Source organism: Coturnix japonica, unplaced genomic scaffold, assembly GCF_054131305.1.
Source record: "Coturnix japonica strain WE unplaced genomic scaffold, WE-NBRP24 Scf079, whole genome shotgun sequence".
In the NCBI taxonomy this organism is placed as follows: Eukaryota; Metazoa; Chordata; class Aves; order Galliformes; family Phasianidae; genus Coturnix; species Coturnix japonica.
Genome location: NW_028188982.1, coordinates 198,402 through 218,089, shown reverse-complemented (window position 1 = coordinate 218,089; position 19,688 = coordinate 198,402). Strand labels below are relative to the sequence as shown.

Below are 19,688 nucleotides of genomic sequence, written 5' to 3'. Positions count from 1 at the left end.
TGGGGTTAATAGGATCACATATATCCCCTATCTGACCCCATATACCCCAATGCGCCCACCATCTCACCGGGGTGAGCCTGGATAATGGGGGTAATGGGGTCACATATACCCCTATCTGACCCCATATACCCCATATCTGACCCTATATACCCCTATCTGACCCTATATACCCCCATATACCCCTATCTGACCCCATATACCCCTATCTGACCCTATATACCCCCATATACCCCTATCTGACCCCATATACCCCAACGCACCCACCATCTCACCGGGGTGAGCCTGGATAATGGGGGTAATGGGGTTAATAGGATCACATATACCCCTATCTGACCCTATATACCCCATATACCCCTATCTGACCCTATATACCCATATCTGACCCTGTATTCCCCTATCTGACCCCATATACCCCAACGCACCCACCATCTCACCGGGGTGAGCCTGGATAATGGGGGTAATAGGATCACATATACCCCTATCTGACCCCATATACCCCATATACCCCTATATACCCCATATACCCCAACGCACCCACCATCTCACTGGGGTGAGCCTGGGATCAATGGGGGTAATGGGGTTAATAGGATCACATATACCCTATCTGACCCTATATACCCCTAATGAGACCCCATACCCCCAATCTGACCCCATATCCCCATAATCTGACCCCATATCCCCCATATTCCCCTATCTGACCCCATATACCCCTATCTGACCCCATATACCCCAACACACCCACCATCTCACCGGGGTGAGCCTGGGATCAATGGGGTTAATGGGGTTAATAGGATCACATATACCCCTATCTGACCCTATATTCCCCTATCCGACCCTATATTCCCCTATCTGACCCTATATTCCCCTATCCGACCCTATATTCCCCTATCTGACCCCATATACCCCTATCTGACCCTATATACCCCAACGCACCCACCATCTCACCGGGGTGAGCCTGGATACAATGGGGTTAATAGGGGTAATAGGATCATATATACCCCTATCTGACCCCATATACCCCATATACCCCTATCTGACCCCATATACCCTATATACCCCTATCTGACCCCATATACCCCAACGCACCCACCATCTCACCGGGGTGAGCCTGGGATCAATGGGGGTAATGGGGTTAATAGGATCACATATATCCCTATCTGACCCTATATTCCCCTATCCGACCCTATATACCCCTATCTGACCCTATATACCCCCATATACCCCTATCTGACCCCATATACCCCAACGCACCCACCATCTCATCGGGGTGAGCCTGGGATCAATGGGGGTAATGGGGTTAATAGGATCACATATACCCCTATCTGACCCTATATACCCCTATCTGACCCTATATACCCCTATATACCCCTATCTGACCCTATATTCCCCTATCTGACCCCATATCCCCATCATCTGACCCTATATTCCCCTATCTGACCCCATATACCCCAACGCACCCACCATCTCACCGGGGTGAGCCTGGGATCAATGGGGGTAATGGGGTTAATAGGGGGAACTGGACCCCATATACCCCAAATCTGACCCATAACCCCCAATCTGATCCCATAACCCCCAAGTCTTACCCTATATCCATGAAATAAGACCCTATATACCCCAACCTGACCCTATATTCCCCTATCTGACCCTATAACCCCATAATCTGACCCTATATTCCCCTATCTGAACCCATATTCCCCTATCCGACCCCCTATCCCCATAATCTGACCCCATATCCCCCCACATCCCCCTAATCTGACCCCATATACCCCCCCCATATACCCCCAAACCAGACCCCATAACCCCATAATCTGACCCTATATCCCCATAATCTGACCCTATATCCCCCTATCTGATCCCATATACCCCAAATCACACTCCATATCCCCATAATCAGACCCTATATTCCCCTATCTGACCCCATATCCCCATAATCTGACCCCATATACCCCATATCTCCCCAACGCACCCACCATCTCACCGGGGTGAGCCTGGAATCAATGGGGTTAATGGGGTTAATAGGATCACATATACCCTATCTGACCCTATATACCCCTATCTGACCCCATATACCCCAACGCACCCACCATCTCACCGGGGTGAGCCTGGATAATGGGGTTAATAGGATCACATATACCCTATCTGACCCCATATACCCCTATCTGACCCCATATTCCCCTATCTGACCCTATATACCCCATAATCTGACCCCATATACCCCATATACCCCAACGCACCCACCATCTCACCGGGGTGAGCCAGGGATCAATGGGGTTAATGGGGTTAATAGGATCACATAGTCACCTATCTGACCCCATATACCCTATATTCCCCTATCTGACCCCATATACCCTATATTCCCCTATCTGACCCCATATACCCCAACGCGCCCACCATCTCACCGGGGTGAGCCTGGATAATGGGGGTAATGGGGTTAATAGGATCACATAGTCACCTATCTGACCCTATATACCCCTATCTGACCCTATATACCCCTATCTGACCCCATATACCCTATATACCCCTATCTGACCCCATATACCCCAACGCACCCACCATCTCACCGGGGTGAGCCTGGATAATGGGGGTAATAGGGTCACATATACCCTATCTGACCCTATATACCCCCATATACCCCTATCTGACCCTATATACCCCTATCTGACCCCATATACCCCCATATACCCCTATCTGACCCTATATACCCCTATCTGACCCCATATACCCCCATATACCCCTATCTGACCCTATATACCCCCATATACCCCTATCTGACCCTATATACCCCAACGCACCCACCATCTCACCGGGGTGAGCCTGAGATCAATGGGGGTAATGGGGTTAATAGGATCACATATACCCTATCTGACCCTATATACCCCTAATGAGACCCCATACCCCCAATCTGACCCCATATCCCCATAATCTGACCCCATATCCCCCATATTCCCCTATCTGACCCCATATACCCCTATCTGACCCCATATACCCCAACGCACCCACCATCTCACCGGGGTGAGCCTGGGATCAATGGGGTTAATGGGGTTAATAGGATCACATATACCCCTATCTGACCCTATATTCCCCTATCCGACCCTATATTCCCCTATCTGACCCTATATTCCCCTATCCGACCCTATATTCCCCTATCTGACCCCATATACCCCTATCTGACCCTATATACCCCAACGCACCCACCATCTCACCGGGGTGAGCCTGGATACAATGGGGTTAATAGGGGTAATAGGATCATATATACCCCTATCTGACCCCATATACCCCATATACCCCTATCTGACCCTATATTCCCCTATCTGACCCCATATACCCCAACGCACCCACCATCTCACCGGGGTGAGCCTGGGATCAATGGGGGTAATGGGGTATTAATAGGGGGAACTGGACCCCATATACCCCAAATCTGACCCATAACCCCCAATCTGATCCCATAACCCCCAAGTCTTACCCTATATCCATGAAATAAGACCCTATATACCCCAACCTGACCCTATATTCCCCTATCTGACCCTATAACCCCATAATCTGACCCTATATTCCCCTATCTGAACCCATATTCCCCTATCCGACCCCCTATCCCCATAATCTGACCCCATATCCCCCCACATCCCCCTAATCTGACCCCATATACCCCCAAACCAGACCCCATAACCCCATAATCTGACCCTATATCCCCATAATCTGACCCTATATTCCCCTATCTGATCCCATATACCCCAAATCACACTCCATATCCCCATAATCAGACCCTATATACCCCTATCTGACCCCATATACCCCCATATACCCCATATACCCCAACGCGCCCACCATCTCACCGGGGTGAGCCTGGATTTAATGGGGGTAATGGGGTTAATAGGATCACATATACCCCTATCTGACCCTATATTCCCCTATCTGACCCTATATACCCCCATATACCCCTATCTGACCCCATATACCCCAACGCACCCACCATCTCACCAGGGTGAGCCTGGGATCAATGGGGGTAATGGGGTTAATAGGATCACATATACCCCTATCTGACCCTATATACCCCATATACCCCTATCTGACCCTATATACCCCTATCTGACCCCATATACCCCTATCTGACCCCATATACCCCAACGCACCCACCATCTCACCGGGGTGAGCCTGGGATCAATGGGGGTAATGGGGTATTAATAGGGTATTAATAGGGTGGGACCCCAAGACCCCAAATCTGACCCTATATTCCCCTATCTGACCCCATATACCCCTATATCCCCAAATCTGACCCCATATGCCCATAATCTGACCCCATATCCCCCATATACCCCCAAATCTGACCCCATATACCCCTAATGATACCCCATATCCCCATAATATGACCCCATATCCCCCCTGCTCCTCTATAGGGACCCCTATATCCCCTATATCCCCCCCTTACAATGGCCTGGTTGAACTTGGACTCGATCTCCCCCAGCAGCCAGTCGAAGGCCTCCCCGCTCAGCCTGAACTCCTCCACCATCCTCTATGGGGATGCCACAGCCCCATAACCTGACCCCATATACCCCATATATGACCCCATACCCCATAACCTGACCCCATATACCCCATATATGACCCCATATACCCGTAATCTGACCCCATATCCCCCCTTATCCCCATAACCTGACCCCATATACCCCCAAATCTGACCCCATATCCCCTTAATCTGACCCTATACCCCCAAATCTGACCCCATATCCCCCTAATGAGACCCCATACCCCCATATATGACCCCATATACCCCATATATGACCCCATATCCCCTATATATCCCCCCCTTACAATGGCCTGGTTGAACTTGGACTCGATCTCTCCCAGCAGCCAGTCGAAGGCCTCCCCGCTCAGCCTGAACTCCTCCACCATCCTCTATGGGGATGCCACAGCCCCATAACCTGACCCCATATACCCCATATATGACCCCATATCCCCATAATCTGACCCCATACCCCCATAACCTGACCCCATATACCCCATATATGACCCCACAGCCCCATCACCTGACCCCATATCCCCCTAATCTGACCCCATATCCCCCATGTCCCCCATCATCTGACCCCATATACCCCCAAACCTGATCCCATACCCCCAAATATGATCCCATATCCCCTATAAACCCCCAAATCTGACCCCATATCCCCATAATCTGACCCCATATACCCCTAATGAGACTCCATATCCCCAAATCTGACCCCATATCCCCCATATATGACCCTATATCTCTCAAATCAGACCCCATATCCCCCATATATGACCCTATATCTCTCAAATCAGACCCCATATCCCCCATATACCCCCAAACCAGATCCCATATCCCCAGATCTGACCCCATATCCCCATAATCTGACCATATACCCCCATAATCTGACCCCATATCCCCATAATCTGACCCTATATCCCCCAAATATGATCCCATATCCCCTATATACCCCCAAATCTGACCCCATATCCCCAATATACCCCCAAATATGACCCCATATCCCCCATATAGCTCCAAACCAGACCCCATATACCCATGATCTGACCCTATACCCCCAAATCTGACCCCATATCCCCCATATATGACCCCATATCCCCCCATATCCCCATATATGACCCCATATACCCCATATATGACCCCATATCCCCTATATATCCCCCCCTTACAATGGCCTGGTTGAACTTGGACTCGATCTCGCCCAGCAGCCAGTCGAAGGCCTCCCCGCTCAGCCTGAACTCCTCCACCATCCTCTATGGGGATGCCACAGCCCCATAACCTGACCCCATATACCCCATATATGATCCCATACCCCCATAATCTGACCCTATATCCCCATAATCTGACCCCATATACCCGTAATCTGACCCCATATACCCCATATATGACCCCATATCCCCCATATATGACCCCATACCCCCATAATATGACCCCATATCCCCATAATATGACCCCATATACCCCATATATGACCCCATACCCCCATAATCTGACCCCATATACCCCATATATGACCCCATATCCCCATAATCTGACCCCATATACCCCATATATGACCCCATACCCCCATATATGACCCCATACCCCCATAATCTGAACCTATACTCCCAAATATGATCTCATATCCCCATAATCTGACCCCATATATGACCCCACAGCCCCATAACCTGACCCCATATACCCCATATATGACCCCATATACCCGTAATCTGACCCCATATCCCCCCATATCCCCATAACCTGACCCCATATACCCCATATATGACCCCATATCCCCATAACCTGACCCCATATACCCCATATATGACCCCATATCCCCTATGTATCCCCCCCTTACAATGGCCTGGTTGAACTTGGACTCGATCTCGCCCAGCAGCCAGTCGAAGGCCTCCCCGCTCAGCCTGAACTCCTCCACCATCCTCTATGGGGATGCCACAGCCCCATAACCTGACCCCATATACCCCATATATGATCCCATACCCCCATAATCTGACCCTATATCCCCATAATCTGACCCCATATACCCGTAATCTGACCCCATATACCCCATATATGACCCCATATCCCCCATATATGACCCCATACCCCCATAATATGACCCCATATCCCCATAATATGACCCCATATACCCCATATATGACCCCATACCCCCATAATCTGACCCCATATACCCCATATATGACCCCATATCCCCATAATCTGACCCCATATACCCCATATATGACCCCATACCCCCATATATGACCCCATACCCCCATAATCTGAACCTATACTCCCAAATATGATCTCATATCCCCATAATCTGACCCCATATATGACCCCACAGCCCCATAACCTGACCCCATATACCCCATATATGACCCCATATACCCGTAATCTGACCCCATATCCCCCCATATCCCCATAACCTGACCCCATATACCCCATATATGACCCCATATCCCCATAACCTGACCCCATATACCCCATATATGACCCCATATCCCCTATGTATCCCCCCCTTACAATGGCCTGGTTGAACTTGGACTCGATCTCTCCCAGCAGCCAGTCGAAGGCCTCCCCGCTCAGCCTGAACTCCTCCACCATCCTCTATGGGGATGCCACAGCCCCATAACCTGACCCCATATACCCCATAATCTGACCCCATACCCCCTAATCTGACCCCATATCCCCATAATCTGACCCCGTACTCCATAATCTGACCCCATACCCCCATAATCTGACCCTATATCCCCATAATCTGACCCCATATCCCCATAATCTGACCCCATATCCACATAATCTGACCCCATATCCCCCTGTATCCCCCAAATCTGTCCCCATATCCCCATAATCTGACCCCATATCCCCCATATACCCCCAAACCAGATCGCATATCCCCAATTCTGACCCCATATCCCCATAATCTGACCCCATATCCCCATAATCTGACCCTGTACCCCCTAATCTGACCCCATATCCCCCCATATCCCCATAATCTGACCCTATATCCCTCAAATCAGACCCCATATCCCCCATATACCCCCAAACCAGACCCCATATCCCCATAATCTGACCCTATATCCCCTAATCTGACCCCATATCCCCTTAATGAGACCCCATATCCCCATAATCTGACCCCATACCCCCATAATCTGACCCTATATCCCCATAATCTGACCCTATACCCCCATATCACACCCCATATACCCCCAATCTGACCCTATATCCCCATAATCTGACCCTATACCCCCATATATGACCCTATATCCCTCAAATCAGACCCCATATCCCCCATATACCCCCAAATCTGACCCCATATCCCCATAATCTGACCCCATATCCCCATAATCTGACCCCATATGCCCCATATACCCCCAAATACCCCCAAATCAGACCCCATATCCCCCATATACCCCCAAACCAGACCCCATATACCCCCAATCTGACCCCATATCCCCATAATCTGACCCTATATCCCCATATATCATCCCATATCCCCCATATACCCTCAAATCTGACCCCGTAGGCCCATAATCTGACCCCATATACCTGTAATCTGACCCCATATCCCCCATATACCCCCAAATCAGACCCCATATCCCCTATATACCCCCAAATCTGACCCCATATCCCCTTAATCTGACCCTATACCCCCAAATCTGACCCCATATCCCCCTAATGAGACCCCATACCCCCATATATGACCCCATATCCCCCATATATGACCCCATATCCCCTATTAAGGTCCCCCCTTACAATGGCCTGGTTGAACTTGGACTCGATCTCCCCCAGCAGCCAGTCGAAGGCCTCCCCGCTCAGCCTGAACTCCTCCACCATCCTCCTGCTGCACAGCGTCGACCTCAGGTGGATGTTGAACAGCAGCGTCGCGTTCTCCTGCGCCTGCCGGCTCAGCGGGTCGTCCCCGTTCACGATCACCAGCTTACGGCTCAGCTCCTTCACCCCTAGAAGGGATGGGGTCAATGGGGGCACCCCATGGGGCCTTATGGGGTCTATGAGCTCCTTATGGGGTCTATAAGGTCCTTATGGGGTCAGTGAGGTCCTTATGGGGTCTCTATGTTGGTTACGGGGTCTATAAGGTCCTTATGGGGTCTCTATGTTGGTTATGGGGTCTATAAGGTCCTTATGGGGTCTCTATGTTGGTTACGGGGTCTATAAGGTCCTTATGGGGTCTCTATGTTGGTTACAGGGTCTATAAGGTCCTTATGGGGTCTCTATGTTGGTTATGGGGTCTATAAGGTCCTTATGGGGTCTCTATGTTGGTTACGGGGTCTATAAGGTCCTTATGGGGTCTCTATGTTGGTTACAGGGTCTATAAGGTCCTTATGGGGTCTATAAGGTCCTTATGGTGTCTCTATGTTGGTTACAGGGTCTATAAGGTCCTTATGGGGTCTATAAGGTCCTTATGGTGTCTCTATGTTGGTTACAGGGTCTATAAGGTCCTTATAGGGTCTCTATGTTGGTTATGGGGTCTATAACGTCCTTATGGGGTCTATAAGGTCCTTATGGGGTCTCCATGGTGGTTACGGGGTCTATAAGGTCCTTATGGAGTCCATTGGGTCACCCCATGTCTCCTTATGGGGACGGCTCAGCTCCTTCACCCCTATAAAGGGATGGGGTCAATGGGGTCCAGTGGGGCACCCCATGGGTCTTTATGGGGTCTATAAGGTCCTTATGGGGTCTATGAGGTCCTTATGGGGTCTATAAGGTCCTTATGGGGTCTCTATGTTGGTTATGGGGTCTATAAGGTCCTTATGGGGACGGCTCAGCTCCTTCACCCCTAGAAGGGATGGGGTCAATGGGGTCACCCCATGGGGCCTTATGGGGTCTATAAGGTCCTTATGGGGGTCCCTGAGGTCCTTATGGGGTCTATGAGGTCCATATGGGGTCCCTGATGTCCTTATGGGGTCTATGAGGTCCTTACGGGGTCTTTAAGGTCCTTATGGGGTCTCCATGGTGGTTACGGGGTCTATAAGGTCCTTATGGGGTCTCTATGTTGGTTATGGGGTCTATAAGGTCCCTATGGGGTCTATAAGGTCCTTATGGGGTCTATAAGGTCCTTATGGGGTCTCCATGGTGGTTACGGGGTCTATAAGGTCCTTATGGGGTCTCTATGTTGGTTATGGGGTCTATAAGGTCCTTATGGGGTCTATAAGCTCCTTACGGGGTCTCTATGTTGGTTATGGGGTCTATAAGGTCCTTATGGGGTCCATTGGGTCACCCCATGTCTCCTTATGGGGACGGCTCAGCTCCTTCACCCCTAGAAGGGGAATGGGGTCCATTGGGGCACCACATGGGGCCTTATGGGGTCTATGAGCTCCTTATGGGGTCTGTAAGGTCCTTATGGGGTCTATAAGGTCCTTACGGGGTCTATAACGTCCTTATGGGGTCTATAAGTTCCTTATGGGGTCTATGAGGTCCTTATGGGGTCTATGAGGTCCTTATGGGGTCTATGAGCTCCTTACAGGGTCTATAAGTTCCTTATGGGGACGGCTCAGCTCCTTCACCCCTATAAAGGATGGGGTCAATGGGGTCCAGTGGGGCCTTATAGGGTCCCTGAGGTCCTTATGGGGCCTATGAGGTCCTTATGGGGTCTATGAGCTCCTTATGGGGTCTCTATGTTGGTTATGGGGTCTATAAGGTCCTTATGGGGACCCTAACATCCTTATAGGGGTCCCTGAGGTCCTTATGGGGACGGCTCAGCTCCTTCACCCCTATAAAGGGATGGGGTCAGTAGGGGGCAGTGGGGCACACCATGGGGCCTTATGGGGGTCTATGAGGTCCTTATGGGGTCTATAAGGTCCTTATGGGGTCTCTATGTTGGTTACAGGGTCTATAAGGTCCTTATGGGGTCTATAAGGTCCTTATGGTGTCTCTATGTTGGTTACAGGGTCTATAAGGTCCTTATAGGGTCTCTATGTTGGTTATGGGGTCTATAAGGTCCTTATGGGGATCCCTGAGGTCCTTACGGGGGCTATAAGGTCCCTATGGGTTCTATAAAGTCCCATTGGGGTCTATAGGGTCTTTATGGAGTGTTTGAGCTCCTTATGGGGTCTATAAGGTCCTTATGGGGTCCCTGAGGTCCTTATGGGGTCTATAAGGTCGTTATGGGGTCTCCATGTAGGTTATGGGGGTCCCTCGGGTCCTTATAGGGTCCATTGTGTCACCCAATGGGTCCTCAAGGGGGTCTATGAGGTCCTTATGGGGTCTATGAGGTCCATATGGGGTCTATGAGGTCCCTATGGGGTCTATAGGGTCGTTACGGGGTCTATGAGGTCCCTATGGGGTCTATAGGGTCGTTATGGGGTCTATGAGGTCTCTATGGGTTCTATAGGGTCGTTATGGGGTCTATGAGGTCTCTATGGGTTCTATAGGGTCGTTATGGGGTCTATAAGGTCCTTATGGGGTCTATGAGATCCCTATGGGGTCTATGAGCTCCTTATGGGGTCTATAAGGTCATTATGGGGCCTATGATGTCCCTATGGGGTCTATAGGGTCCCTATGGGGTCTATAAGGTCCCTATGGGGTCTATAAGGTCCTTATGGGGTCTACAGGGTCCCTATGGGGTCTATAGGGTCGTTACGGGGTCTATAAGGTCCTTATGGGGTCTATAGGGTCGTTATAGGGTCTATAAGGTCCCTATGGGGTCTATAAGGTCCCTATGGGGTCTATAAAGTCCTTATGGGGTCTACAGGGTCCCTATGGGGTCTATAAGGTCCCTGTGGGGTCTATAGGGCCGTTATGGGGTCTATAGGGTCGTTATGGGGTCTATGAGCTCCTTATGGGGTATATGAGGTCCCTATGGGGTCTATAGGGTCGTTATGGGGTCTATGAGGTCCTTATGGGGTCTATAAGGTCCTTATGGGGACTATAAGGTCCCTATGGGGTCTATAAGGTCCTTATGGGGTCTACAGGGTCCCTATGGGGTCTATAGGGTCGTTATGGGGTCTATAGGGTCGTTATGGGGTCTCACCTTCCACCACCTTTACAGGGTGCAGGTCGGACGGGAGCCGGGAATTGATGTGGAAAATCTTCTGTGCGTTCCAGATCATCCTGAGCAGGTTACAGGGCAGCACCACCTATAGATCCCATACATTAATATAGGGTCAGGGCCCTATAGGACCCTATAACCCCATAGCAGCAGGTTACAGGGCAGCACCACCTATAGATCCCATACATTCATATAGGGTCAGGGCCCTATAGGACCCTATAACCCCATAGCAGCAGGTTACAGGGCAGCACCACCTATAGATCCCATACATTAATATAGGGTCAGGGCCCTATAGGACCCTATAACCCCATAGCAGCAGGTTACAGGGCAGCACCACCTATAGATCCCATACATTAATATAGGGTCAGGGCCCTATAGGACCCTATAACCCCATAGCAGCAGGTTACAGGGCAGCACCACCTATAGATCCCATACATTACTATAGGGTCAGGGCCCTATAGGGCCCTATAACCCCATAGCAGCAGGTTACAGGGCAGCACCACCTATAGATCCCATACATTAATATAGGGTCAGGGCCCTATAGGACCCTATAACCCCATAACACCCCATATAACCCCATATATCCCCATATAACCCCATAACACCCCATAACACCCCATATAACCCCATATAACCCCATACACCCCATATACCCCATATAACCCCATATACCCCCATATAACCCCATATACCCCATATACCCCATATAACGCCATATAACCCCAGATAACCCCATATACCTCCATATAACCCCATATAACCCCATATAACCCATATAACCCCATATAAACACATATACCCCCATATAACCCCATATAACCCCATATAACCCCATATACCCCCATATAACCCCATATACCCCCATATAACCCCATATACCCCATATAACCACATATACCCCCATATAACACCATATACCCCCATATAACCCCATATACCCCATATACCCCCATATACCCCCATATAACCCCATATACCCCCATATAACCCCATATAACCCCATAACACCCCATATACCCCCATATAAACCCATATAACCCCATATACCCCATATAACCCCATATAACCCCATATACCCCATATAACCCCATATAACCCCATACACCCCATATAACACCCCATATACCCCCATATAACCCCATATACCCCCATATACCCCATATACCCCATATAACCCCATATAACCCCATACACCCCCATATAACCCCATACACCCCATACACCCCCATACACCCCATATAACCCCATACAACCCCATATAACCCCATATAACCCCATATACCCCCATATAACCCCATATACCCCATATACCCCATATAACCCCATATACCCCATATAACCCCATATACCCCCATATAACCCCATATACCCCATATACCCCCATATACCCCCATATAACCCCATAACCCCATACGCCCCATATCCCCCCATATAACCCCATATAACCCCATATGCCCCATATACCCCATATAACCCCATATAACCCCATATAACCCTATATGTCACCTTGCTGTCCCCCGTAGGGAAGATGACCCTGAGCACCTCCCTGTCCTCCCTCATCCTGTTGAACCCCCCATAACCCCATATAACCCCATATAACCCCATACACCCCCATATAACCCCATATACCCCCATATACCCCCATATACCCCCATATAACCCCATATACCCCATATACCCCCATATACCCCCATATACCCCCATATAACCCCATATAACCCCATATACCCCATATAACCCCATATAACCCCATATAACCCCATACACCCCATATAACCCCATATACTCCTATATAACCCTATAGGTCACCTTGCTGTCCCCCGTAGGGAAGATGACCCTGAGCACCTCCCTGTCCTCCCTCATCCTACTGAACCCCCATAACCCCATACACCCCATATACCCCCATATAACCCCATATACCCCCATATAACCCCATATACCCCCATATACCCCATATTATAGGGTCACCTTGCTGTCCCCCGTAGGGAAGATAACCCTGAGCACCTCCCTGTCCTCCCTCATCCTACTGAACCCCCATAACCCCATACACCCCATATACCCCCATATAACCCCATATACCCCCATATAACCCCATATACCCCCATATAACCCCATATAACCCATATAAGCCCATATACCCACATATAACCCCATATAACCCCATATAACCCCATATACCCCCATACACCCCATATACCCCATATAACCCCCTATACCCCCATACACCCCCATACACCCCCATATACCCCCATATAACCCCATATACCCCATATACCCCATATACCCCCATATAACCCCATATACCCCCATATCCCCCATATACCCCATATTCCCCCATATACCCCCATATACCCGCATATAACCCCATATACCCCCATATACCCCCATATAACCCCATATACCCCCATATACCCCCATACACCCCATATAACCCCATATACCTCCCATATAACCCCATATACCCCCATATAACCCCATATAACTCCCATATAACCCCATATACCCCCATATACCCCTATATAACCCATATTATATGGTCACCTTGCTGTCCCCCGTAGGGAAGATGACCCTGAGCACCTCCCTGTCCTCCCTCATCCTATTGAACCCCCCATAACCCCATAACACCCCATACAACCCCATATAACCCATATAACCCCATATACCCCCATATACCCCCATAGGACCCCATATAACCCCATATACCCCCATATACCCCCTATATAACCCCATATACCCCATATTAATATGGTCACCTTGCTGTCCCCCATAGGGAAGATGACCCTGAGCACCTCCCTGTCCTCCCTCATCCTATTGAACCCCTATAACCCCATAACCCCATATACCCCATATAACCCCATATACCCCATATACCCCCATATACCCCCATATAACCCCATATACCCCCATATAACCCCATATAACCCCATATACCCCTATATAACCCCATATAACCCCATATACCCCCATATAACCCCATATACCCCCATATAACCCCATATACCCCATATAACCCCATATAACCCCATATAACCCCATATAACCCCATATATCCCCATATAACCCATATAACCCCATATACCCCCATACACCCCATAACACCCCATATAACCCCATATAACCCATATACCCCCATATACCCCATATAACCCCATATAACCCCATATACCCCATATAACCCCATATACCTCCATATAACCCCATATAACCCCATATACCCCCATATAACCGCATATACCCCCATACACCCCCATATAACCCCATATACCCCATATAACCCCATATACCCCCATACACCCCATAACATTCCATATACCCCCTATATAACCCTATATAACCCTATATGTCACCTTGCTGTCCCCCGTAGGGAAGATGACCCTGAGCACCTCCCTGTCCTCCCTCATCCTATTGAACCCCTATAACCCCATAACCCCATATACCCCATATAACCCCATATACCCCATATACCCCCATATACCCCCATATAACCCCATATACCCCCATATAACCCCATATAACCCCATATACCCCTATATAACCCCATATAACCCCATATACCCCCATATAACCCCATATACCCCCATATAACCCCATATACCCCATATAACCCCATATAACCCCATATAACCCCATATAACCCCATATATCCCCATATAACCCATATAACCCCATATACCCCCATACACCCCATAACACCCCATATAACCCCATATAACCCATATACCCCCATATACCCCATATAACCCCATATAACCCCATATACCCCATATAACCCCATATACCTCCATATAACCCCATATAACCCCATATACCCCCATATAACCGCATATACCCCCATACACCCCCATATAACCCCATATACCCCATATAACCCCATACACCCCATAACATTCCATATACCCCCTATATAACCCTATATAACCCTATATGTCACCTTGCTGTCCCCCGTAGGGAAGATGACCCTGAGCACCTCCCTGTCCTCCCTCATCCTGTTGAACTCCCATAACACCCCATATACCCCCATATAACCCTATATACCCCATATAACCCCATATACCCCCATATACCCCCATATACCCCCATATAACCCCATATACCCCCATATACCCCATATACCCCATATAACCCCATATACCCCCATATACCCCCATATACCCCATATTATAGGGTCACCTTGCTGTCCCCCGTAGGGAAGATGACCCTGAGCACCTCCCTGTCCTCCCTCATCCTATTGAACCCCATATAACCCCATATAACCCCATATAACCCCATATAAACCCCATATAACCCCATATAACCCCATATAACCCCATACACCCCCATATAACCCCATATAACCCGATACACCCCATATAACCCCATATATCCCATATACCCCATATAACCCCATACACCCCATATAACCCCATATAACCCCATATACCCCCATATAACCCCATATCCCCCCATATACCCCCATATACCCCTATATAACGTTATAGGGTCACCTTGCTGTCCCCCGTAGGGAAGATGACCCTGAGCACCTCCCTGTCCTCCCTCATCCTGTTGAACTCAGTCTCTAACTCATTCTGGATGTGGGCGTTGCTCAGAATCTCTTTCACCAGCTCCTCCTGCAGCGTGCGCCGCAGGGCGCGCTCGTTCGTGTAGTCAAACTTGAACCTATGGGGGTAATAATGGGGTTGTTATGGGGTTGTTATGGGGTTGTTATGGGGTTATGGGGGTAATGGGGTAATGGGGGTAATGGGGGGTAATGGGGGTAATAGGGTAATGGGGGTAATGGGGTAATGGGGGTAATGGGGGTAATGGGGGTAATGGGGGTAATGGGGGGTAATGGGGGTAATAGGGATATAGGGGGTAATATGGGATAATGGGGGTAATAGGGGGTGATGGGGATATAGGGGGTAATAGGGGATAATGGGGGTAATAGGGGATAATAGGATATAGGGGGTAATAGGATATAGGGGGTAATAGGGGATATAGGGGGTAATAGGGGATATAGGGGTAATAGGGATATAGGGGGTAATAGGGGATATAGGGGTAATAGGGGATATAGGGGTAATAGGGGATATAGGGGGTAAATGGGGATATAGGGGGTAAATGGGGATAATGGGGGATGGGGGATAATAGGGGTAAATGGGGATATAGGGGTAATAGGGGATATAGGGGTAATAGGGGATATAGGGGTAATAGGGGATATAGGGGGTAATAGGGAATAATGGCGATATAGGGGATAATGGGGATATAGGGGTAATGGGGATATAGGGGGTAATAGGGGATAATGGGGATATAAGGGATAATGGGGATATAGGGGGTAATAGGGGATAATGGGGGATGGGGGGTAATAGGGGATAATGGGGGTAATAGGGGATAATGGGGGTAATAGGATATAGGGGGTAATAGGGGATAATGGGGATATAGGGGGTAATAGGATATAGGGGGTAATAGGGGATATAGAAGGTAATAGGGGATAATGGGGGTAATAGGATATAGGGGGTAATAGGGGATAATGGGGATATAGGGGGTAATAGGATATAGGGGGTAATAGGGGATATAGGAGGTAATAGGGGATATAGGGGGTAATAGGATATAGGGGGTAATAGGGGATAATGGGGATATAGGGGGTTATGGGGGTAATGGGGGTAATAGGGATAATAGGGGGTAATAGGGGATATAGGAGGTAATAGGGGATATAGGGGGTAATATGGGGTGATAATAGGGTGCGGCGCAGGGCGCGCTCATTGGTGTAGTCAAACTTGAACCTATAGGGGTAATAATGGGGTTGTTATGGGGGATATAGGGGTAATGGGGGTTAATGGGGGTAATAGGGGATAGTGGGGATATAGGGGGTAATAGGATATAGGGGGTAATAGGGGATATAGGGAGTAATAGGGGATATAGGGGGTAATGGGGTTATGGGGGTAATAGGAGATATAGGGGGTAATAGGGGATATAGGGGGTAATAGGGGGTGATAATAGGGTGCGGCGCAGGGCGCGCTCGTTGGTGTAGTCAAACTTGAACCTATGGGGTTAATAGGGTTAATGGGGTTGTTATGGGGTTATGGGGGATATAGGGGTAATAGGGGGTAATAGGGATATAGGGGGCAATAGGGATATAGAGGGTAATGGGGGTAATAGGGGGTGATGGGGATATAGGGGGTAATAGGGGATAATGGGGGTAATAGGGGATAATGGGGGTAATAGGATATAGGGGGTAATAGGGGATAATGGGGATATAGGGGGTAATAGGATATAGGGGGTAATAGGGGATATAGGAGGTAATAGGGGATATAGGGGGTGATGGGGATATAGGGGGTAATAGGGGATAATGGGGGTAATAGGGGATAATGGGGGTAATAGGATATAGGGGGTAATAGGGGATAATGGGGATATAGGGGGTAATAGGATATAGGGGGTAATAGGGGATATAGGAGGTAATAGGGGATATAGGGGGTAATAGGATATAGGGGGTAATAGGATATAGGGGATATAGGGGGCAATAGGATATAGGGGGTAATAGGATATAGGAGGTAATAGGATATATGGGGTAATAGGATATAGGGGGTAATAGGGGGGTAATAGGCGATAATGGGGATATAGGGGGTAATAGGGATATAGCAGGTAATAGGGATATAGGGGGTAATAGGGGATATAGGGGGTAAATGGGGATAGAGGGGGTAATAGGGGATAATGGGGATATAGGGGATAATGGGGATATAGGGGGTAATAGGGTATAGGGGGTAATAGGGTATAGGGGGTAATAGGATATAGGGGGTAATAGGGGGGTAATAGGCGATAATGGGGATATAGGGGGTAATAGGGATATAGCAGGTAATAGGGATATAGGGGGTAAATGGGGATATAGGGGGTAATAGGGGATAATGGGGATATAGGGGTAATAGGGGGTAATAGGATATAGGGGGTAATAGGGGATATAGGAGGTAATAGCGGATATAGGGGGTAATAGGGGATATAGGGGTAATAGGGGATATAGGAGGTAATAGGGGATATAGGAGGTAATATGGGATATAGGGGGTAATAGGGGGTGATAATAGGGTGCGCCGCAGGGCGCACTCATTGGTGTAGTCAAACTTGAACCTATAATGGGGTATGGGGTTGTTATGGGGGTAATGGGGTGTAATGGGGTAATAGGGGATAATGGGGGTAATGGGGGTAATGGGGTGTAATGGGGTGTAATGGGGGAAATGTGGGTAATAGGGGATATAGGGGATGGAGGGTATTATAGGAGGTAATAGGATATAGGGGGTAATAGGGGATATAGGGGGTAATAGGGGGTGATGGGGATATAGGGGTAATGGGGGTAATAGGGGATACTGGGGATATAGGGGATAATGGGGATATAGGAGGTAATGGGGGTAATAGGGGTTGATGGGGATATAGGGGGTAATAGGATATAGGGTGTAATAGGGGATATAGGGAGTAATAGGGGATATAGGGGGTAAATGGGGATATAGGGGGTAATAGGGGATATAGGGGGTAATAGGGGATATAGGGGGTAATAGGATATAGGGGGTAATAGGATATAGGGGTAATAGGGGATATAGGGAGTAATAGGGGATATAGGGGGTAAATGGGGATATAGGGGGTAATAGGGGATATAGGGGGGAAAAGGATATAGGGGGTAATAGGATATAGGGGTAATAGGGGATATAGGAGGTAATAGGGGATATAGGAGGTAATAGGGGATATAGGAGGTAATAGGGGATATAGGGGGTAATAGGGGGTGATAATAGGGTGCGGCGCAGGGCGCGCTCATTGGTGTAGTCAAACTTGAACCTATGGGGTTGTGGGGTTATGGGGGTAATGAGGTTATGGGAGTAATGGGGTGTAATGGGGTTAATGGGGGTAATGGGGGATATAGGGAGTAATAGGGGTAATGGGGATATAGGGGTAATAGGGGTAATGGGGATATAGGGGGTAATAGGGGATAATGGGGATATAGGGGGTAATAGGGGATGGGGGCAATAAGGGGGTAATAGGATATAGGTGGTAATAGGGGATGGGGGGTAATAGGGGGTGATGGGGGATATAGGGGGTAATGGGGATATAGGGGGTTATAGGATATAGAGGGTAATAGGATATAGGGGGTAATAGGGGATGGGGGGTAATAGGGGGTGATGGGGGATATAGGGGGTAATGGGGATATAGGGGGTTATAGGATATAGGGGGTAATAGGGGATA

The 19,688-nt window shown here is 48.9% G+C and overlaps 1 protein-coding gene across 2 annotated transcripts in view; it reads right to left on the bottom strand.

Moving 5' to 3' along the window:
• The window catches only part of POLR2A (RNA polymerase II subunit A), a 143,566-nt gene that overhangs the window by 51,468 nt on the left and 72,410 nt on the right, over positions 1-19,688 (bottom strand). Inside the window, exons 18-20 of one of the 2 annotated variants that reach the window (XM_085534227.1) lie at positions 15,977-16,148; positions 11,475-11,580; positions 8,240-8,445 (exon numbers count right to left, since the gene is read on the bottom strand). In XM_085534227.1, coding sequence (XP_085390353.1) covers positions 8,240-8,445; positions 11,475-11,580; positions 15,977-16,148 — 484 coding nt within the window. Of the gene's footprint in view, positions 1-8,239; positions 8,446-11,474; positions 11,581-11,932; positions 11,996-15,976; positions 16,149-19,688 lie in introns of those variants that run through there. The other variant, XM_085534226.1, reaches the window with a different exon arrangement.